The following is a 20329-nucleotide window of genomic DNA, read 5'->3' as shown; positions in this document are numbered from 1 at the left end:
CTGATACCAAAGCCTGGCAGAGACATAACAAAGAAAGAGAATTTTAGACCAATATCCCTGATGAACATCGACGCAAAAACCCTCTATAAAATACTGGCAAACCGAATCCAGCAGCACATCAAAAAGCTTATCCACCATGATCAAGTGGGCTTCATCCCTGCGATGCAAGGCTGGTTGCACATACGCAAATCAATGACATAATCCATCATATAAACAGAACCAAAGACAAAAATCACATGATTATCCCAATAGATGCAGAAAAGGCCTCTGACAAAATTCAACAGCCCTTCATGCTAAAAACGCTCAATAAATTCGGTATTGATGGAACGTATCTCAAAATAATAAGAGCTATTTATGACAAACCCACAGCCAACATCATACCAAATGGGCAAAAACTGGAAGCATTCCCTTTGAAAACTGGCACAAGACAGGGATGCCCTCTCTCACCACTCCTATTCAACATAGTGTTGGAAGTTCTGGCTAGGGCAATCAGGCAAGAGAAAGAAATAAAGGGTATTCAGTTAGGAAAAGAAGTCAAATTGTCCCTGTTTGCAGATGACATGATTGAATATTTAGAAAACCCCATCGTCTCAGCCCAAAATGTCCTTAAGCTGATAAGCAACTTCAGCAAAATCACAGGATACAAAATCAATGTGCAAAAATCACAAGCATTCCTATACACCAATAAGAGAGAGCCAAATCATGAGTTAACACTCATTCACAATTGCTTCAAAGAGAATAAAATACCTAGGAATCCAACTTACAAGGGATGTGAAGGACCTCTTCAAGGAGAACTACAAACCACTGCTTAACAAAATAAAAGAGGACACAAGCAAGTGAAAGAACATTTCGTGCTCATGGATAGGAAGAATCAGTATCATGAAAATGGCCATACTGCCCAAGGTAATTCATAGATTCAATGCCATCCCCATAAAGTTACCAATGACTTTCTTCACAGAATTGGAAAAAACTACTTTAAAGTTCATACAGAACCAAAAAAGAGCCTGCACTGCCAAGACAATCCTAAGCAAAAAGAACAAAGCTGGAGGCATCACGCTACCTGACTTCAAACTATACTACAAGGTTACAGTAACCAAAACAGCATGGTACTGGTAGCAAAACAAAGATATAGACCAATAGAACAGAACAGAGCCCTCAGAAATAATACCACACATCTACAACCATCTGATCTTTGACAAACCTGACAAAAACAAGAAATGGGGGAAGGATTCCCTATTTAATAAATGGTGCTGGGAAAACTGGCTAGACATATGTAGAAAGCTGAAACTGGATCCCTTCCTTACACCTTATACACAAATTAATTCAAGATGGATTAAAGACTTAAATGTTAGACCTAAAATCATAAAAACCCTAGAAGAAAACCTAGACAATACCATTCAAGACACAGGCATGGGCAAGGACTTCTTGTCTGAAACACCAAAAGCAATGAAAACAAAAGCCAAAATTGACAAATGGGATCTAATTAAGGAGCTTCTGCACAGCAAAAGAAACTACCATCAGAGTGAACAGGCAACCTACAGAATGGGAGAAAATTTTTGCAATCTACCTACCTAAGGGCTAATATCCAGAATCTACAAAGAACTTAAATTTACAAGAAAAAAATCAAACAACCCCATCAAAAAGTGGGCAAAGGATATGAACAGACACTTCTCAAAAGAAGATATTTATGCAGCCAAGAGATACATGAAAAAATGCTCATCATCACTGGCCATCGGAGAAATGCAAATCAAAACCACAGTGAGATACCATCTCACACCAGTTAGATCGGCGATCATTAAAAAGTCGGGAAACAACAGGTGCTGAAGAGGATGTGGAGAAATAGGAACGCTTTTACACTGTTGGTGGGACTGTAAACTATTCAACCATTGTGGAAGACAGTGTGGCAATTCATCAAGGATCTAGAACTAGAAATACCATTTGACCCAGCCGTCCCATTACTGGGTATATACCCAAAGGATTATAAATCATGCTACTATAAAGACACATGTACACATATGTTTACTGTGGCACTATTCACAATAGCAAAGACTTGGAACCAACCCAAATGTCCATCAATGATAGACTGGATTAAGAAAATGTGGCACATATTCACCATGGAATACTACGCAGCCATAAAAAAAGATGAGTTCATGTCCTTTGTAGGGACATGGATGAAGCTGGAAACCATCATTCTGAGCAAACTATCATAAGGACAGAAAACCAACCACCACAAGTTCTCACTCATAGGTGGGAACTGATCAATGAGAACACTTGGACACAGGAAGGGGAACATCACACACCGTGGTCTGTCATGGGGTCGGGGGATGGGGGAGGGATAGCATTAGGAGATATACCTAATGTAAATGACAAGTTGACAGGTGCAGCACACCAACACGGCACATGTATACATATGTAACAAACACGCACGTTGTGCACATGTACCCTAGAACTTAAAGTATAAAAATAAGAAAAATAAAAAAAATTGTTTGTCTCTTGTTCTTTCCCTGCAAAACCCCAATCCTGAATTGGTCTAACTACTCATTCTTCTATGGTTAAGCCTAGACTACAGATTGCTGTGGGAAAGCAGCTTTGAAGAGGCGGGTCCCATTTTCAGTTCATGGTATTCACCTCCAAAGGCTCCTCCCCCAAAACCTCCCAGTCAGGCTCTCCTTTCATTCCCACCAATGGCAGTTTCACCTCCTTATTTAAGTGTCTGACACTCCTTTCACAGCCAAAAAAGCCGTTATTATGAATTCCTTCAATTTTCTGACAGCTCTTTCCCCTCCAGTTTTATCTGGATTCATCAATGGTACTTAATTTTCTTTGCCTCCACAGGACCACCCTTCAACTCTCCTGTAACTTCTCCTTTCCCACCAAAATGCTTTCTCCCCTCCACCCCTACTGCCCATTAAAAATACTTTGTCACCTACCCCATTTACCTATTTTCCTTCCAAAGACAGCTGCTTGAAACAGAAGATTTACTTTGTTCATTTTCCTCACTATTCATTAACTCTTGCTTTTACCACCCTAGGTCATCGTCTCCTAATTGCAGACTCCAAAAAAGGTCAGGTCCTTCTCACCTGACCTCTCCATGTTAATAATCCCTTTTAAAAAATTACATGAAGGTATTCACAAAAATCCTTCTAATGAACAGAACTAGTTTCTCTTTGACTTCCTCCTCACTTCACACTGTCATTTTAATGATGACATAACTGGGTGTCCTGCTTCTCTCATCTCATCCTTTGCCATTCCATTGTTCTTAATGTTTCCAGGATAATTTTTAAAAAACAAAAATACATCTTATGCCCCTGCTAAATCTCTCTCAATAATCTACACAGCCTCTCAATTCCTCATTTATTTCAGGAAGAAACTGAAACTTTAACATGGCATATTTAAGATCTGCAAAACTCTAGTATTTTCTCCTAACTTCTGTGAGGACTTCTTTCTAATCCTAGTCTTGAGACATGTTGAACTAATACTATTCCTTGCAATTATCATTTTGGTTAATGTGTTACTGTTCCTCAACTGTATGGAATGGGTGATGGTCCACTAGGAAATTCAGTTAAGAGCTCTTCCAAGATGCTTTTCCAGATTCCCCCAGCCTCAAGTAGGGTGCTTGTTCCGTGGTGCTGCAGCACCTTCCATATTCTCCTAACACGGCCCTCACTTACAATATTTTAATTACTAAAATACTTATCTCTTTCTATCCCACTAGACTGTAAGCTCCTCTTAAAAGCCAAGTAATGGCTTCTCTGGTTCCACCTGTAACATTAAAAAAATTTTTTTTTTGTTAGAGATGGGATCTCACTATGCTGCCCAGGCTGGTCTTGAACTCCTGGCCTCAAGCAGTCCTCCTGCCTCAGCCTATCAAAGTGCTGGGATTACAGGCGTGAGCCACCACATCCAGCTTCTAGCTGTAACATTTAGCCCAGTGCCTGAAATGTAGTAGAGAATCAATTAATGGTGAATGAATAAACAAAATAATAATCAATGTCCTTTAAAAAAGCATAGACTATTTCACTTTCCAAATTGTAATTTTATTTTACCGCAACAGACAAGTTTCTAAAATTTCCATAGAATCCCTTGGAATCATATTCAAGACTAGGCCACTTTATTTCCTAACAAGTATTAGAAATATTAGAAAAATGCCACAGAAGTCTGAGTTAAGAACCTAATCTATAACAGCTCATTTATCACACTAACAAGAGAATAAGGCGGTTCATGAGATTCTGCTTCTTTAAACTAACATAAACTAAGGATGCATCAATAGAAACAACCTCCAGATCAGAAAAAGAAAGTTTCCTATGTGGTTTGGAATGTATCACTTTAATTTTATTCACTCCAATTTTATTCATTTTAATGTTATTTATAAAAATAAACCCATCAGGACAAAAACTTTGACTATTTTATTTAAAGTGGTATCCCAGCACCTGTAAGGAGATCTGGCATATAGTAGTTCAACAAGTATTTCTTCAATAAGTGAATGCACATTAAGTATTTAGCTTCAAATTAAGAGGTAAGTGAAAGAATTTTTCTAGTAAAAGCAAAATAATCTAAACACTTGTCTAATTACCTTTTTGCAAATCTGTTTCATTGTGACTTCTTCCAAGTTAGCACTGGCCAGTAATTTCTTTATTGTTTCCTTTAATTCTTCATCTGTAGGGGGTTTCTTCAACTTTTTAATTAAAGGTTCATCATCTGAACTATCCTCAGACTCACTTTCTAAAAGTAATATAATAATAATAATTTTTCTTACATAGTAAATTAATATTTAACAAAGGTTGAGATGAATTTTAAGCTTTCAACAGATTCTCAAAGGGGTGTTGGATCAAAAAAATTATAAATCACTACTCTATAGGTTACCTATAAAACATGCATACAAATTTTATGTCAATTTGAAATATCAAAAACTATAAAAAACTGGTATACAGGTTGGGCATCCCTAATCAAAAAATCCAAAATCTGAAATGTTCCAAAATCCAGCTTTTTAGAGCACCAACATGACACCACCAGGAGACAATTCCACACCCGACCTCACTGACGGGTCGCAGTCAAAACTTGGTTTCAGGCCAAGGGTAGTGGTCCAAGCCTATAATCCAAGTGCTCTGGGGGGGCCAAGGTAAGAGACTCGCTTGAGTCCAGCAGTTCAAGGCTGCAGTGAGCTGTAATGGCATCACTGCAATAAATAATTTATTTAGCTAAAATATTAAACTACCTTCAGGCTATGTGAGATGAATATGAAACATGAATGAATTTCATGTTTAGACTGGGTCCCATCTCCAAGATCCCCCCCCATATATATATTTATCAAAATCTGAATCACTTCCTGTCCCAAGCATTTCAGATAAGGGATGTTCAACCTGTATTACTTCTCCTCGCAATGTTCTCTGCAATTTACCTGGTTCCCCCCACACACTTAAATACTATGTACAACACATTAATATATGCTGTATCTTTAAAGTTGCTGATTAATGTTATTTCTAACATACCTTTTTTGGAACTGTTTTGATTCTTCTTGGTGGTGCTGCTATCTGCCTTCTTAACATTGGCACTTTTCACAGATTTTTTACTTTTAGAAGTAGCTTTCTGTTTAGGTTTTTCTCTTTTGGCTGTCTTTTTTGGTGGCTGTTACAAAGGAAAGCAAAAGTACACATATTGATGAGATTCAATGCTATCCCATCCCATCTCTCTACTTCCCCTATACCCCCTTAATAATATTAGAGGAAAATTAATGTATTTGGTATCACCAATTAAAAATTGTTTTTGGGAGATGATTAATATACAACGAACTATTTTATCCCAACACAAGTCTAAGCATGACAAATCACAATCACACACACAAAAGAGTTGCCCATATTTATTCTGCACTATGGATAAACTATATATGCATTACTCTACTTAATCTTGGGGGGGGGAACCCCTAAAAACAGATAATATTATCTTCTCTATGTTCCCTCTCTCTCAACTACAATCTTTTTTTTTTGAGACACAGTCTCGCTCTGTTGCCCTGGCTGGAGTGCAGTGGCACGATCTTGATTCACTGCAACCTATGCCCTCCCGGGTTCAAGCGAATTCTCCTGTCTCTGCCTCCCTAGTAGCTGGAATTACAGGTACTTGCCACCACACACGGCTAATTTTTGTATTTTTAGTAGAGATGGGGTTTCACCATGTTGGCCAGGCTGGTCTTAAACTCCTGACCTCAAGTGATCCACCTGCCTTGGCCTCCCAAAGTGCTGGGATTACAGGCGTGAGCCACCACATCTGGCCTAGAATCTTGTGTTCACTGATGGTTCCCTAACTCCTAAAATAGTCTCTGGTATACAGCAGTTGCTCAATAAATACTTATGACTACATGAGAAAACTAAGGCTCAGCGTGGTTACCTTGTCTACAGTCACATTAATAAACAGGCAAGATTCAAATATAGATGTGACTCCAGAACTTGTGTTCTTAAACACTAACCCACAGGTGATTAGACACAAACAAAACACATAAATATGGACAGATTAAAATGACAGGCCGGGCGTGGTGGCTCACGCCTGTAATCCCAGTACTTTGGGAGATCAAGACGGGCGGATCATGAGATCAAGAAATTGAGACCATCCTGGCTAACATGGTGAAACCCTGTCTCTACTAAAAATACAAAAATTAGCTGGGTGTGGTGGTGGGCATCTGTCGTCCCAGCTACTCAGGAGGCTGAGGCAGGAGAATCACTTGAACCCTGGAGGTAGAGGTTGCAGTGAGTGGAGATCGCGACACTGCACTCCAGGAGACAGACTGTCTCAAAAAAAAAAAAAAAAGACAAAATCAGAGTTCATACTTTGTCTCATGCGGAGCCTATGAAATTAGAAAGCATTAATTCTTAGTTTAATTAATATTCCCAAAGGAAAAGCATCCTATTAAACATTCCAAGATAATTTAAATTCTCCCCTTTACACACCAAAACTACTGAAATCACTTGACAGAATGTTTCTCCAAATGTTTAACACTTTTGATTCCTGAGCATTATCCTAAGTCAACCTGGTTTCTTTTGAGATGCAGTTTTGCTCTTGTTGCCCAGGCTGGAGTGCAATGGCGCGATCTCGGCTCACTGCAACCTCTGCCTCCCAAGTTCAAGTGATTCTCCTGCCTCAGCCTCTTGATTAGCTGGGATTACAGGCATGTGCCACCATGCCCGGCTACTTTTGTACTTTTAGTAGAGACGGGGTTTCTCCATGTTGGCCAGCCTGGTCAGGAACTCCCGACCTCAGGTGATCCACTTGCCCTGGCCTTCCAAAGTGCTGGGATTACAGCCATGAGCCACCATGCCTGGCCAAGTCAACCTGTTTTTAAAGACATAAGCACTGTGTTGAACCTGTCCTTTAAAGTACACAGACCAATCTGTTCCAAAAGTGGCCTCAAGTTATTCATTGGATTTTAGTGTCTTTAAAAAAAAGAGATGGTCTCGCTATGCTACCCATGCTAGACTCAAACAATCCTCCCACCTCAGGCTCCTGAGTAGTTGGGACTATAGGCACATACCACCTCACCTGGCTGGATTTTACTGTTTGTCTTTCTTTTTGCCAATATACCATCACTGTACCTATTTATGCAAGCCTATCATCACCCTGCACTCCCTCAATAATATACCACTAGCTGGGAAGTATGTAGTTTAACTGCTACTAAAAAAATACATTTTTAAGGTGTCAAGGGGCTGACATGCTTCTAAAAGTAAGTACATGAATTTCCCATGGACTTGTGCAATTCACAGGCTATTTTAACTTACTCCTAATTCTGAGAGATGTTCTAGATTGTGTGGGGCTAGGGGACAAGTATCAATGATTTATTATGATCAACTTAAACCAAGTTTTAAGGTTTATTAAGTGTCCACCGAGTTCACGTGAACTATGTATCAGGCTCTGAAAGGGAATCCTGAAAGTTCTTAAGTTCTTTAGCACACTTAATACACAGAATAAAATAATCATGATTATATATCATTTTTTAGTTAAAGGGTAATAAAATCTGGACTTTGTAGGTACAAGAAACTAAGTTATTCCCGAAAGGGTTGAAGAGGCTGAGCAAAAGAAACAACAGTATTATTAGTAATTACTCAATCTCCATTCAAATTAGAAAATCAGAATTAGATAAATGAAACACTTCCAAAGCCTTTTAAGGCCTGCCATTAAAATTTTAGATGGGATACACAACATGGCATCATTTTAAAACCTGCAAATTGCAAGTAGTGATAGTTTGACGAAGCATAAACATTTACAGTAATAAATAACGAGTCATCTCCATGAAATTTTACTTCTGTATAACAAAACTACATCTTTCTACATTTCCTATCTGCTGTAAGGGGTAATATTCTACAGTTTTTCTAAATGGACAACTAGCCTGTCATCTATTAAAATTTCTAAAAGATTGCAAATATATTGCACAACCACTAAAGAAAAAAATATAATAGTTCAAAGAATACAGGCTCTAGTGGCAAGCCGCCTGGTTTCAAATTCCAGCCCCAGGACATCTCTAGGCCCTTGTCTCATTTACAAAACAAAAAGAAACAATAGTTCCTATGGTTTTATAAGGAGTAGATACATTAACACGTAAAAGTATTTTTGGTAGTACCTGGCAAATAGTAAACACTATTTTAATATTAACTATTATTACTGAGTGCTCCCTTTTGTAGAATGAGAAGTTCTTTCATTATGCAAATATAATTTCCTCTAATAAGTTAAAATTTCTAAGTGTTTTCAAAAAGCAGGGTGCAGTGGCTCAATCCTGTAATCTCAATACTTTAGAAGGCTGACATGGGAGGATCACTTGAGGCCAGAGCTTTGAGACCAGCCTGGGCAAAATCAGAAGACCCTAACTCTAAAAAACTAATTTTCTTTTTTTTAAAAGCAGGGCAGATACATAGACTGTAAATTATAAACACAGTGAGACAGACTCAAAAACAACTGTATTAACTAGCCATGATATATCACACTTATTTCACTACACTATGGTAGATATGACTTGGCCCACAAACATCTATAGTAGTATGTCATGTCATTTATACAGGATTTCATTTATCTTTAGCAACCAGCTGCAAATTCTTCTGTGACAACATCAAGGTAGGAATTTGGTAAAGTCTCTTTTTTAGATTAACGCTGAGTTAAGAAATCATGAAAGCTGAACAGTAAAACAACTAATGAAATTCGTATCTTGTGCTTTAGTCCTGCAGGTGTTCATCACTTTGGCTGCCCTGAAGGTTATTGGGTATAGGAGGAACAGGTCTCTGGAAAATGGGGGCATCTCAAAGGACATACCTTGGTATTAGGACACAATGGACAATTTTTGCTGTCAAGGTAAACATGGGTAACCAGTATTTGGAGGTAACAGAAAAAAACCCAGGGAGAGCTGAGAAGGCAAGTTAAACTATGTCCACTTTAATTTTACATGAACTTTCAAATCTTCATTTCTCTCATTCCTCTCCTGTACTTAGGAAAATCCCACTCATGATTCTAAACCCAGCTTAGCAATTACCTCCTCTAAATCTTTCACAAGACCATCAATTTGATTAATCCATACTCTCAAAGTACTTGGCCTACAATTCATTATCCCTATTTTATGGAAGGTATTGTGAAGCTTTAAGAACAAGGGTGTCACAGCCAAACTTCCTGATTCCTGAGCACCTGTATATATTTTTGAAGCTCCAGAGCTGACTCATCTAGCTATACCACATAAAATGAAAAGCACATTTATAGACTAGATTTGTCACCAAGACTTTTCTTTAAAGTGCAAGATAGTAAATATTTTCGGCTTTCCTGGCTACATATAATCTTTGTTGCATATTCTTCATTTTTTTAAAACAATCATTTAAAAATGGAAAAACCATTCTGAGCTTGAGGGCTGTATAAAAACAGGCAGGAGGCTGGACTTGGCATACAGGCTACGGTCTGCTGATTCCTAGATTATGAATTATTGGAGCTATACACAGAAAAGGCAGGAACCAGATAAAGCAATCAACAGGTCAATTCCTCCAATTATCAAGTTTTTAATAGCTTTTAGTTTTCAGTTCTGATAAACACAAGTGGATTTATACACATTAACTTTCTTAAAGTTATTGCTTAAAATCACATTTTGATCTAAATCAGGAATTCTAGAGAACTCTGAAGATAGAAGTACATAAACAAGAAGCTTTAGAAAGAATACTAAGCCATGCACGATGGCTCAACCCTGTAGGTAATCCCAGCACTTTAGGAGACCAAGGTGGGTAGATCACTTGAGGCTAGGAGTTCGAGACCAGCCTGGCAACATCGTGAAACCCTGTCTCTACAAAAAATTAGTTAGGCGTGGTGGCAAGCACCTGTGGATCCAGCTTCTAGGGTGGCTGTGCCACCAGAATTGCCTGAACCTGGGAGGTAGAGGTTGCAGTGAGTAGCAATTGTGCCGCTGCACTCCAGCCTGGGCAACAAAGCAAGACTGTCTCAAAAAAGAAAGAAAGAATAATACGGTAGTCTCCCTTTATCTATGGTTTCTCTTTCTGAATGTGGTTTCAATTATCTGTTGTCAACCATAGTCTGAAAATATTAAATGGAAAATTCCAGAAGTAAACAACTCATACATTTTAAATTGCATACTGTTCTGAGTAGTGTGATGAAATCTCGTGTCATCCTGCTCACTCCTGCCCAGGATGTGAATCATCCCTTTGTCCAGCATATCCACTCTGTAGATGCTCCCAGCACCTCGGCCCATTAGTCACTAGCAGCCATGTTGGTTGTGGTATCAATTGTTGCAGTATCGTTGTGCTTGTGCCCAAGTACCCTTATGTGACTTAATAATGGCCCCAAAGCCCAGGAGGAGTAATGCTGGCAATTCAAACATGCCAAAGAGAAGCCATAAAGTGGTTCTTTTAAGTGAAAAGGTGAAAGCTCTTTACTTAAGAAAAAAATCGTATGTTGAGGTTGCTAAGATCTATAATAAGAACAAATCTTCTATATGTGAAATTGTGAAGGGAAAAGAACTTTGTGCTGGCTCTGCTGTCAAACCTCAAACTGCGAAAGTTACGGCCACAGTGCAGGATAAGTGCTTTGTTACGATGAAAAAGGCATAATTTGATGGTGGAAAACATGAACAGAAACATGCCTCAAATGACAGCAATCAGGCTTGGCAGGATCCGAAGTTTCAGGCATACACTGGGGGTCCTGAAACGTACTCCTTTCAGGTAAGAGGGGACTACTGTAAAGAGAAAGCACTATAAAAGTTCCTTATATATCGTCATATACAAAAATGAGGATATATACCTCACCTCTCATGGAGTCAAGACTAAATGAGATGCAAGATGTGAAAGCACATGGCATACACACTTTGAAAAGTTTCTTCCTTGTAGGAGATAATAAATGCTTACTGAATGAGTGGTACTTCCTGGAAGACAGAGGACGTGTCTCATTTTTTCTTCTCCCACTTAGCAAAATGCTCAGGTATAGAGTAAGACAATCATTTTGAATGAGTGAGAATAATGAATCTACCACCAAACATATTAGTCACACAACAATGCCCAGACTCATGGGTTCTCTATAGCATGGATTCAACCTCCACTACTCTAGTTTCACCTCTCATTGCTCTACTTCTGGGCACACAATTCTAACCACAAGTTAGTCAAAGGCACCCTGCCTTCCCTGCTCCTTATCTTTGTTCACAGTACTTTTCTCTCTATTCCCAAGGTCAACTTGAATTGGTAGTACTTCCACTTCTACCCAAAGCCTTTCCTCAACAGGCATGAAGATGTTCCTTCTTTAGAAATCCTATAATGCTAAGTATCAAAGAGCATTTGCTTAGAAAATACCTTCTGTAACCCTAACAGCACTTAAGCATACTCCCAATTCACTAACTTGAGCAATCAAAAAGTGGTTACCGCAGAAATCAAAAGCCAGTGGGCAACAGAGCAAGAACCTGTCTCTACAAAAAATTTAAAAATTGCTAGGCCTGGTGGCAGGATCACTTGAGCCCTGGAGTTCAAGGCTGCAGTGAGCCATGATCTCACCACTGTACTCCAGCCTGGGCAACAGAGTAAGACATACGCCTCTGTCTCAAAAATAAGTAAAGGACTGACCCCCATTTTAAGTCTCTTTCACAGTATCTTGAAAACTTTAGTGATTATAATAAAAACATTATGTGAGCCAGGCACGGTGGCTCAAGCCTGTAATCCCAGCACTTTGGGAGGCCGAGACGGGCGGATCACGAGGTCAGGAGATCGAGACCATCCTGGCTAACATGGTGAAACCCCGTCTCTACTAAAAAAAAATACAAAAAACTAGCCGGGCGTGGTGGCGGGCGCCTGTAGTCCCAGCTACTTGGGAGGCTCTGTAGTCCCAGCTACTTGGGAGGCTGAGGCAGGAGAATGGCATAAACCCGGGAGGTGGAGCTTGCAGTGAGCTGAGATCCGGCCACTGCACTCCAGCCTGGGTGACAGAGTGAGACTCCATCTCAAAAAAAAAAAAAAAACAACACATTATATGGCATTATGAGGAAATAATGTTGAAAATACTCATAATGGTCAACATCTTGTTATTTAACCTAACTGGAGACAAGACTGAGTCTTTTAACAAAATGGGGGGAAAATTAGGTTTTTTTAAAAAAGAATAAAGAAAAAGCTGACTTCCAAATTGTCATGAGATTTAGATTCTTCTCTATATGCTGAGTGGTTCAATCAGGACCATCAAGTATTTCTGATGTTCTAAAGCGGAACAAATAAAAATGAACAGCTGCCATTAATTTCAGATAGTACAATGTACTATAATCTAAATTTTTAAAGGATCAGTAATACAGAATTTCAAAAATTTGAAGGGGATTTTCCCTGTCTCTGATAACCATGAAGGTACAGAATCAGAGGAATGACATAAGCACTTTTTGAAGAAAGGCAAAAAAATATCTTGGGAAAGCAAGGCTTACCTATCATTTATAGGCAGCAGGGCTCTTGAAGGAGGGTCTCCAAAAAAGACGCCTGTCACAGAGCCAGAATTCTGTCCTCACAGCAGAAAGGTTGTACTGGGTGAACAGACGAACAAAATAAAAATTAGCTTAAAATACACTATTCTTTCAACAACTTGGCTGAGAAAACTCAGAATGCCAAGAGGAAAGAATGTGCAAGTCTAGTTATATTTCACAGAAGATTATGAAAGCAAGTTTAAATGGGTTTTAGTATGGTGATTATTCAATTCTGCCTTCCAACAAAAGGTTTAAATGGTTTATACAGACTTTGCAATTCCTCTGATCAATGTGTGAGAGGAGGAGATAGTTTAGTTTTTTAAAACACAATGTGAAAGGACTAATAAAACTTTCACATTCACCTTACCACTACCAGATAATCCCCTGAATGGTCCAAATAGATAGTTCACCAAAAATTATAATGGAGTTTCTCTGACTTGGCAAACATTGTAGGATGGCTCACTCAACAACCCACTTTTGATTTGCCTTCCTCTTACAAAGGTAGGAAAGCTGACACCTAGATCTCAGAGCTTCTTTTGCAGTTACGTGGGCAGATGACAAAGTGCTGGCTGATGCCATGTATATGGAGATCTCCAGTAAAAGGCATCCCATTCAGAGAAAAAAGTCAAAACATCACTAGAAGAAAACCTCTTGCTCTTCCTTATCTGGAACATGAATACAATGTCTAAAGGTAAAACAACCACCTTGTGGTCATGAAGTTAATTGCCATATACTAAAGATGAGAGATCAGGAAAGGATGGTACCCACATTCCTCAATACCTTTCTTGACCTGCTGTACTGGCCCTGGAATTCCCTGTGGGCTTCTTGTCATGAAAGACAAATAAACTCCTGTTTTGAACATTATTGGTAAGGTTGAGAATTATTTCAGCAGAAAACATTCCTGATAACATATGGCAACATTCAGATAAATTCTAAATACTCATAAAGTAAAACTCCACAGTTTGTTTCATACTTTCTGGAAATACGTATGTGCTATAAAAACACTAGAAAATGAAAACTGAAGAGGTATTAGGGTAAGATGAAAAATAAGTAAAATACGCTTTTAAAGGGTCTAAAAGACTATTAGAATTGTTTTCTCCAATAGGTACTGTTTCCCCCTTCTTTTTTCTGTACTCTGTAGTAATTTCCCTATGCCTCAAGATTAACACCTGTGAATAGCATGACCAAATGTGGTTTAACTTGACTGGCTGATACGGTCTGGCTCTGTGTCCCCACCCAAATCTCACCTTGAATTGTAATAATCCCCACATGTCATGGGAGGGACCCAGTGAGAGTTAACTGAATCATGGGGGCGAGTTTTTCTCATGCTCTTCTCATGACAGTGAGAAAGTCTCACCAGCTCTGATGATTTTATATAACGGGGAGTTGCCCTACACATACACCCTCTTGCTTGCTGCCACCTAAGATGTGTCTTTGCTCCTCATTCGCCTTCCACTATGATTGCTAGGCCTCCCCAGCCATGTGGAGCTGTGAATCAATTAAACTCCTTTATAAATTATTCAGTCTTGGGTATGTCTTTATTAACAGTGTGAGAATGAACTAATATACTCATTTTAGCAATCTGCCCTGAAGAAGCTAATCCAACATAGGAACCAGCTGATTTTCATAATCAATTTAGAGAAAATAACCTGTTTATTTTCCTATTCTCATCAACAGAAAAAAAAAGAAAAAAAAATTCATCCACCACTTCCTTCCCAACTGTTCTCCTTTTACTGCCCTAAAAAGCCAACGTCCAAGAGACAAGATAATAAGGAAATTCAAAATGGCTCTTTTATAAAGGAATTTCTTTCTGAAGTTACTCTCACAAAGAATATCCGCTTTTATTTAATTACAAGGAACACAATTGCAAAACTATTGTGAATCACTCACTGCATATCATAAAAACGGAGGTATAGGTACAGAAAACCTCAAACAAGTGCTTTAGCAATTATCAGCTAATATGCTAAATCTGACATTTTCTTTTAAGTTACTTTTTTAAAACTCTCATTTCAATTAACTATATGGATTTCAGTGACTTCAGTTTAACATGAATTTACTTATAAACACCTTAGTCTTCTACACATCTAAAGTTAAATATGAAACAGGAAAATAAATACAATTTAACCTCACATAAAAAGCCAAAGGACAACTACAAACTTACTCGGCTTGCATAAGATTTCTTACTTCAACAATGAATAAAGTACATTTGACTATACAGTTCAAAATTCTCATTTTACAGAGGAAACTGAAAAAAGTAAAATCAATCTACCCAAATTCAGTTATTTACTCCAAGAAAATCAGAACAAGAAGCTGATCTTAATGAATAAGAGTCTTTTATTTATCAAAGAAAAATCCATTTTAGGAAATAAAATTAACTCAGTAATTTCCTATCATAAATAAGTCTATAGGCAATCCAAAACTTTTGTGACTGATTGCAGCTTTCCTTCATGGCTTCTTAGAAAGAGGTCCTTTCATAGTAATGACCAAAAATAGCTCCATGTATGAAGCTCCTAACGTGGCTGCCATTTAGAACTCAGTCTTCATAAAATGGAATAAGGAAAAACAAAGTTGCCACAGATATACTGTTCCTCCTGCCAGAACTTACCTTTCAAAGGCCTTTCACAGAAACTGAATCAGCAATAAAAAGTTGAAGACAGTGCTAAATTTAAATGGCCTGTAGAGTAGTAATACCTATGCTTGTTGAAAGGACATTTACCAGGGAAAAAAAAGGGGGCGGGGGGACAATTTCTCAGTCCAAATTTTATTTTACATTTTATAAAATCTGTCAAGTACTAGCAAAGTTAGGGGAAAAAATCCCTCTAATAAAATACGATATAGCTTTTATATTGTGATTTCATGTACCTAATGTTTGTAAAAGCATTTTTACATTTTCTTCTCCCATGGATTTTCATCAACTGACCTGGGTTTCTAGCCACAGATCCCAGATTAGTGCACTACAGAAAGTAAAGGTTTGATTTATAGTGAGATGGTTCCACTTGTGATTATTATCCTGGAACCAATATGGGTATAAATCAGGTATCATCTGCATACACCAAGTTCAACTACCTCTACTTAGAACTATGGGACAACAATTTAGAAAGCAAATTTTAAAAACGAGTGTAAAATGCCCTCATTTTTTTTTTGAGATGGAGTTTCACTCTTGTTGCCCAAGCTGGAGTACAATGGTGCTATCTCAGCTCACCACAACCTCCACCTCCCAGGTTCAAGCAATTTTCCTGCCTCAGACTTCCCCCGTAGCTGGGATTATACGCATGCACCACCACACCCAGCTAATTCTGTATTTTTAGTAGAGACGGGGTTTCTCCATGTTGGTCAGGCTGGTCTCAAACTCCCGACCTCAGGTGATCCGCCTGCCTCGGCCTCCCAAAGTGCTGGGATTACAGGCATGAGCCACCACACCCAGCCTGCCCTCACTTTTTTTTTTTTTTTTTTTTTTTTTGAGACGGAGTCTCGCTCTTCCCAGGCTGGAGTGCAGTGGCACAATCTCAGCTCACTGCAAGCTCCGCCTCCCGGGTTCACGCCATTCTCCGGCCTCAGCCTCCCGAGTAGCTGGGACTACAGGCACTGCCACCTCGCCCGGCTATTTTTTGTCTTTTTTTTTTTTTTTGAGACGGAGTCTCGCTGTGTCTCCCAGGCTGGAGTGCAGTGGCGTGATCTCGGCTCACTGCAAGCTCCGCCTCCCGGGTTCATGCCATTCTCCCGCCTCAGCCTCTCGAGTAGCTGAGACTACAGGCGCCCGCCACCACGCCCGGCTAGTTTTTTGTATTTTTAGTAGAGACGGGGTTTCACCGTGTTAGCCAGGATAGTCTCGATCTCCTGACCTCGTGATCCACCCCCCTCGGCCTCCCAAAGTGCTGGGATTACAGGCTTGAGCCACCGCGCCCGGCCTTATTTTTTGTATTTCTTAGTAGAGACGGGGTTTCACCGTGTTAGCCAGGATGGTCTCGATCTCCTGACCTTGTGATCCGCCCATCTCGGCCTCCCAAAGTGCTGGGATTACAGGCTTGAGCCACCGCGCCCGGCCTGCCCTCACTTTTTAACCTGCACCTAGTAATGACAAGAAGATTCAATTTAGAAGTTTTACTTGTCATAAAACATCATTTTAATTCTAATAATAACAGCAACTAATACATACTACATGCACCAGGCATCGCTCTAGGTATTTTAAATAAAATCCTTTAATATGACCCTATGAGGCTAATACGATTATCATTCCTCATTTTACAGATGGGAAACTGAGGTACAGAGTTTAAGTAACTTGCTTATAGTCATACAGTAACAATCCAATATAGAAGTCGGATTTGAACTCAGTTTCCAGAGCCCATGGTAATGTCTCTATGAAAAAATTAGACACTTATATTCTATGACATTTCGTGCTTTAATTCTGCCCATAAAGAGAGTTTAGGAAACTGAGTGGCACATAGTAGACACCAAGTATTTCCTGAAGATACTTAGTTTAAAATATTCTCCTATTTTACACACACACACACAGTTTTCCTCCCTCCAATCCAAAAAGACCTTAGTGCTCAGATTACTTATTTTCCTTCGTGCCAAATATATATTAAGATATTTATGAAGCACCTGGTAGATTTGTAACCATCTTTCTTAAATGATGAAGTTATTTGATACTCAGCTTTATAGAAGTCTTTATAAAATTTGACGTTAAAACAAGCATGAATTGTAAATAACTCAAGACAAACATACATACTGAACACATACACATATCATATAATAACAGAGTTCACTATATCTTTATTTCTTCTAATTCAGTGGAGACGATTCCCTCTTTATCTCGCCCCAGGGACATTTGACAATGTCTGAAGAACATTTTTGGTTGTCACAAGGGGGGCTTGGGAGTATCACCCACAACTAAGAATCACCTGGCCCAAAATGTCAAGTTGACATTATCCATGTCCCTAAATAAGGCAAGGTTGATTACTCAATCTATAGAGCAAGTTCTGACCTTTGCAGGAAAACACCAAAGCAAAGTTAAAATACAGTCTACCAAAACATCATTAACAATAATAGAAACCCATCTCCTGTACCCACTCTCCACGATCTACTTGACTGAAGAGGTTAACCCTCTTATTTAATTGCTTCAGCAGTTCTCTTCTTCATGAAGTTTCATTTTGGAAACTAAGTAGTCTCAACTTTTACAAATATTCCCAAATAAAAGAAAATGACAGGTAATACAAAACTTATCCACTCATTACATAAACTTCAAATGCTGTTTATTCTCATTACGTACTCCCCAAAAGGTTGAGGGGGGAAAAAGGCCCTTAAGTCCCTTGCTTTTTCCATAAAATGATTCAAGTCAATTACAAAATATCAATATATTATGAAAAAAATCCTCAAAGAATCTGCTCCTATGTGGTCCCACTCAGGATATGCACCACTTCTGCTTCCCTTCCCATTTATCTACTCTAGTCTTCAAGGTCCAGCTCAAGGCCCATTTCAAATTCAGTTCATCCCAACCTCACTCTTTTCTGACTCTCATACTCTGACATGGTAATGAAACTAAAAGCTCTTTAAGGAGAAGAAATGGGTTCATACTTAATTATTTCTGCATCTTCAGAATTAAAAACAACCAATAAGGAAGTGTTTTTCTGGCTGTACTTAATATATAACAGAAATATTTAATTCTCCCCATGGAAAGAAATGATTTAAAAATATAGTAAAGCATTTTACCTCCTCTTCACTTTCTTTATCGTCATCATCTGAAGACTCTTCCTTGTTTTTCTTTTCATCTTCATCACTACTAGATTCATCTGACAGAATTTCAGGACATTTGGTTCGCTTAGCCTTCCTTGCCATTCCAGAACTGTTGCGTTCCTTTTTACTGCCTTTGCTAGAAGTTTTTTTAGATTTTGGCAATGGCTGCATAAAAAATTTATAAAGATAACACCAATGAGGTATAATATTTCAATCAATCCTGTTCTTGATAACTTATCAACTCAATTTCTTGTTCTTCTCTCAAGAAATTGTATTTACAAGCCCAGCAGCTTTACATAGAATAATCTTTAACTGTGTCAGATTAACCTAGAACTGTTACTAATACCATTTCATTTGTGTTCTAAACACCTAATAAGACCCTTCTCAATTGTTGAGAAATATGTATTCTAGGTTCTGACACGGGACTAGAAGCTCAAGACACATTATGTTAAGCTCCAACGGCTGTTAATACTTTGCCATGATAATATTTTAAGTTAGAGTTGTAATTTCTTTCATCCCTACAAGCATTAAAACTGTCACACTGCCAGAGAAGCTCCTTGCTTTAGAAGGCCCAACACTCCAATCAAAGGAGTGGGAGGAAAACCTTTTTTTTTTTTTTTTGAGATAGAGTCTCCTTCTGTTTTGCAATAGCTGGGATTACAAGTGGGCACCACCAGGCCCAGCTAATTTTTGTATTTTTAGTAGAGATAGCGTTTCACCATGCTGGCCAGGCTGGTCTCAAACTCCTGACCTCAACTGATCTACCTGCCTTGGCCTCCCAAAGTGCTGGGATACAGGCATGAGCCACCACACCTGGCCCATAAAAAAATGTATAATTTGATTACCAATTATACATCTTGAATTTATGAATGAACTATAAAGTTTATATTCATATTACTTCTGGCCTCCACTTTCAATGATGTCAGGATCATATTCTCACTGATGCCTCCAGGTATACAATAAATGATAAGTATGTTAATTATGAAATTAATTAATAAATATGTTGCTATTATTCTGATAATCAAACCATGTATATTTAAAAGGAGAGATCACCTGAGGAAAATGAGTTGATTAAACAACAAATTTAATTTTTAAGTGCTTTCTCAAGGAAGTTTTGCTAAATTCTAAAATTGAAAACCATAAAATTACCTAACATCAAGAATGTGAAAATGCACATTACGGAATTAATATTTATTTCTGGGATTGAGCATCTTTTATTTCTTTTATTTCTACCTTTGTTACTTTGTTTTCTGCAATAAGCAGAAACATTAAGGTAAAATTCCATAACATAACCTTAAGGTTTCCAATTGTGTAAATGTTTGTGATAACTTTAGGCGGTCTTTTTCACGCAGAGAGTAGAACGGCAGGTCCTTTATCTCCCAGGAACCTCCAGTCTCGGGGGGTCACTGTCACCTACCCCAAAATTAAGAAAAAGTGGGGGCTTTGTAATAATATGGTGCCCTCGAGCTCTCTGCAAACAAACCACAAGATAACCTCTAGATTGCCCCAACAACCTACCCTTCTGAAGGTACACTAGGAAACAGCCAAATTAGGTCATTCCAGGAACTTGAAGTTGGTGGATCAAAGACATTTCTCAGAGAAGATTCTCTATAAGAAACTGTGAATGCATACACATATCCTTGCTATGTG

The 20329-nt window shown here is 38.6% G+C and overlaps 1 protein-coding gene across 3 annotated transcripts in view; it reads right to left on the bottom strand.

Moving 5' to 3' along the window:
* The window catches only part of DEK (DEK proto-oncogene), a 40061-nt gene that overhangs the window by 6827 nt on the left and 12905 nt on the right, over positions 1-20329 (bottom strand). For 2 of the 3 annotated variants that reach the window (XM_028846797.2, NM_001257528.1), the window contains 3 exon segments: positions 18656-18844; positions 5490-5625; positions 4574-4722 (listed from right to left, as the gene is read on the bottom strand). In XM_028846797.2, the coding sequence (XP_028702630.1) occupies positions 4574-4722; positions 5490-5625; positions 18656-18844 (474 nt within the window). 3 annotated transcript variants of the gene reach the window in all.

This window comes from Macaca mulatta, chromosome 4, assembly GCF_049350105.2.
Source record: "Macaca mulatta isolate MMU2019108-1 chromosome 4, T2T-MMU8v2.0, whole genome shotgun sequence".
Taxonomy (NCBI): Eukaryota; Metazoa; Chordata; class Mammalia; order Primates; family Cercopithecidae; genus Macaca; species Macaca mulatta.
The sequence above is the reverse complement of the archived record's forward strand: the minus strand, read 5'-3'. Positions and strand labels throughout refer to the sequence as shown.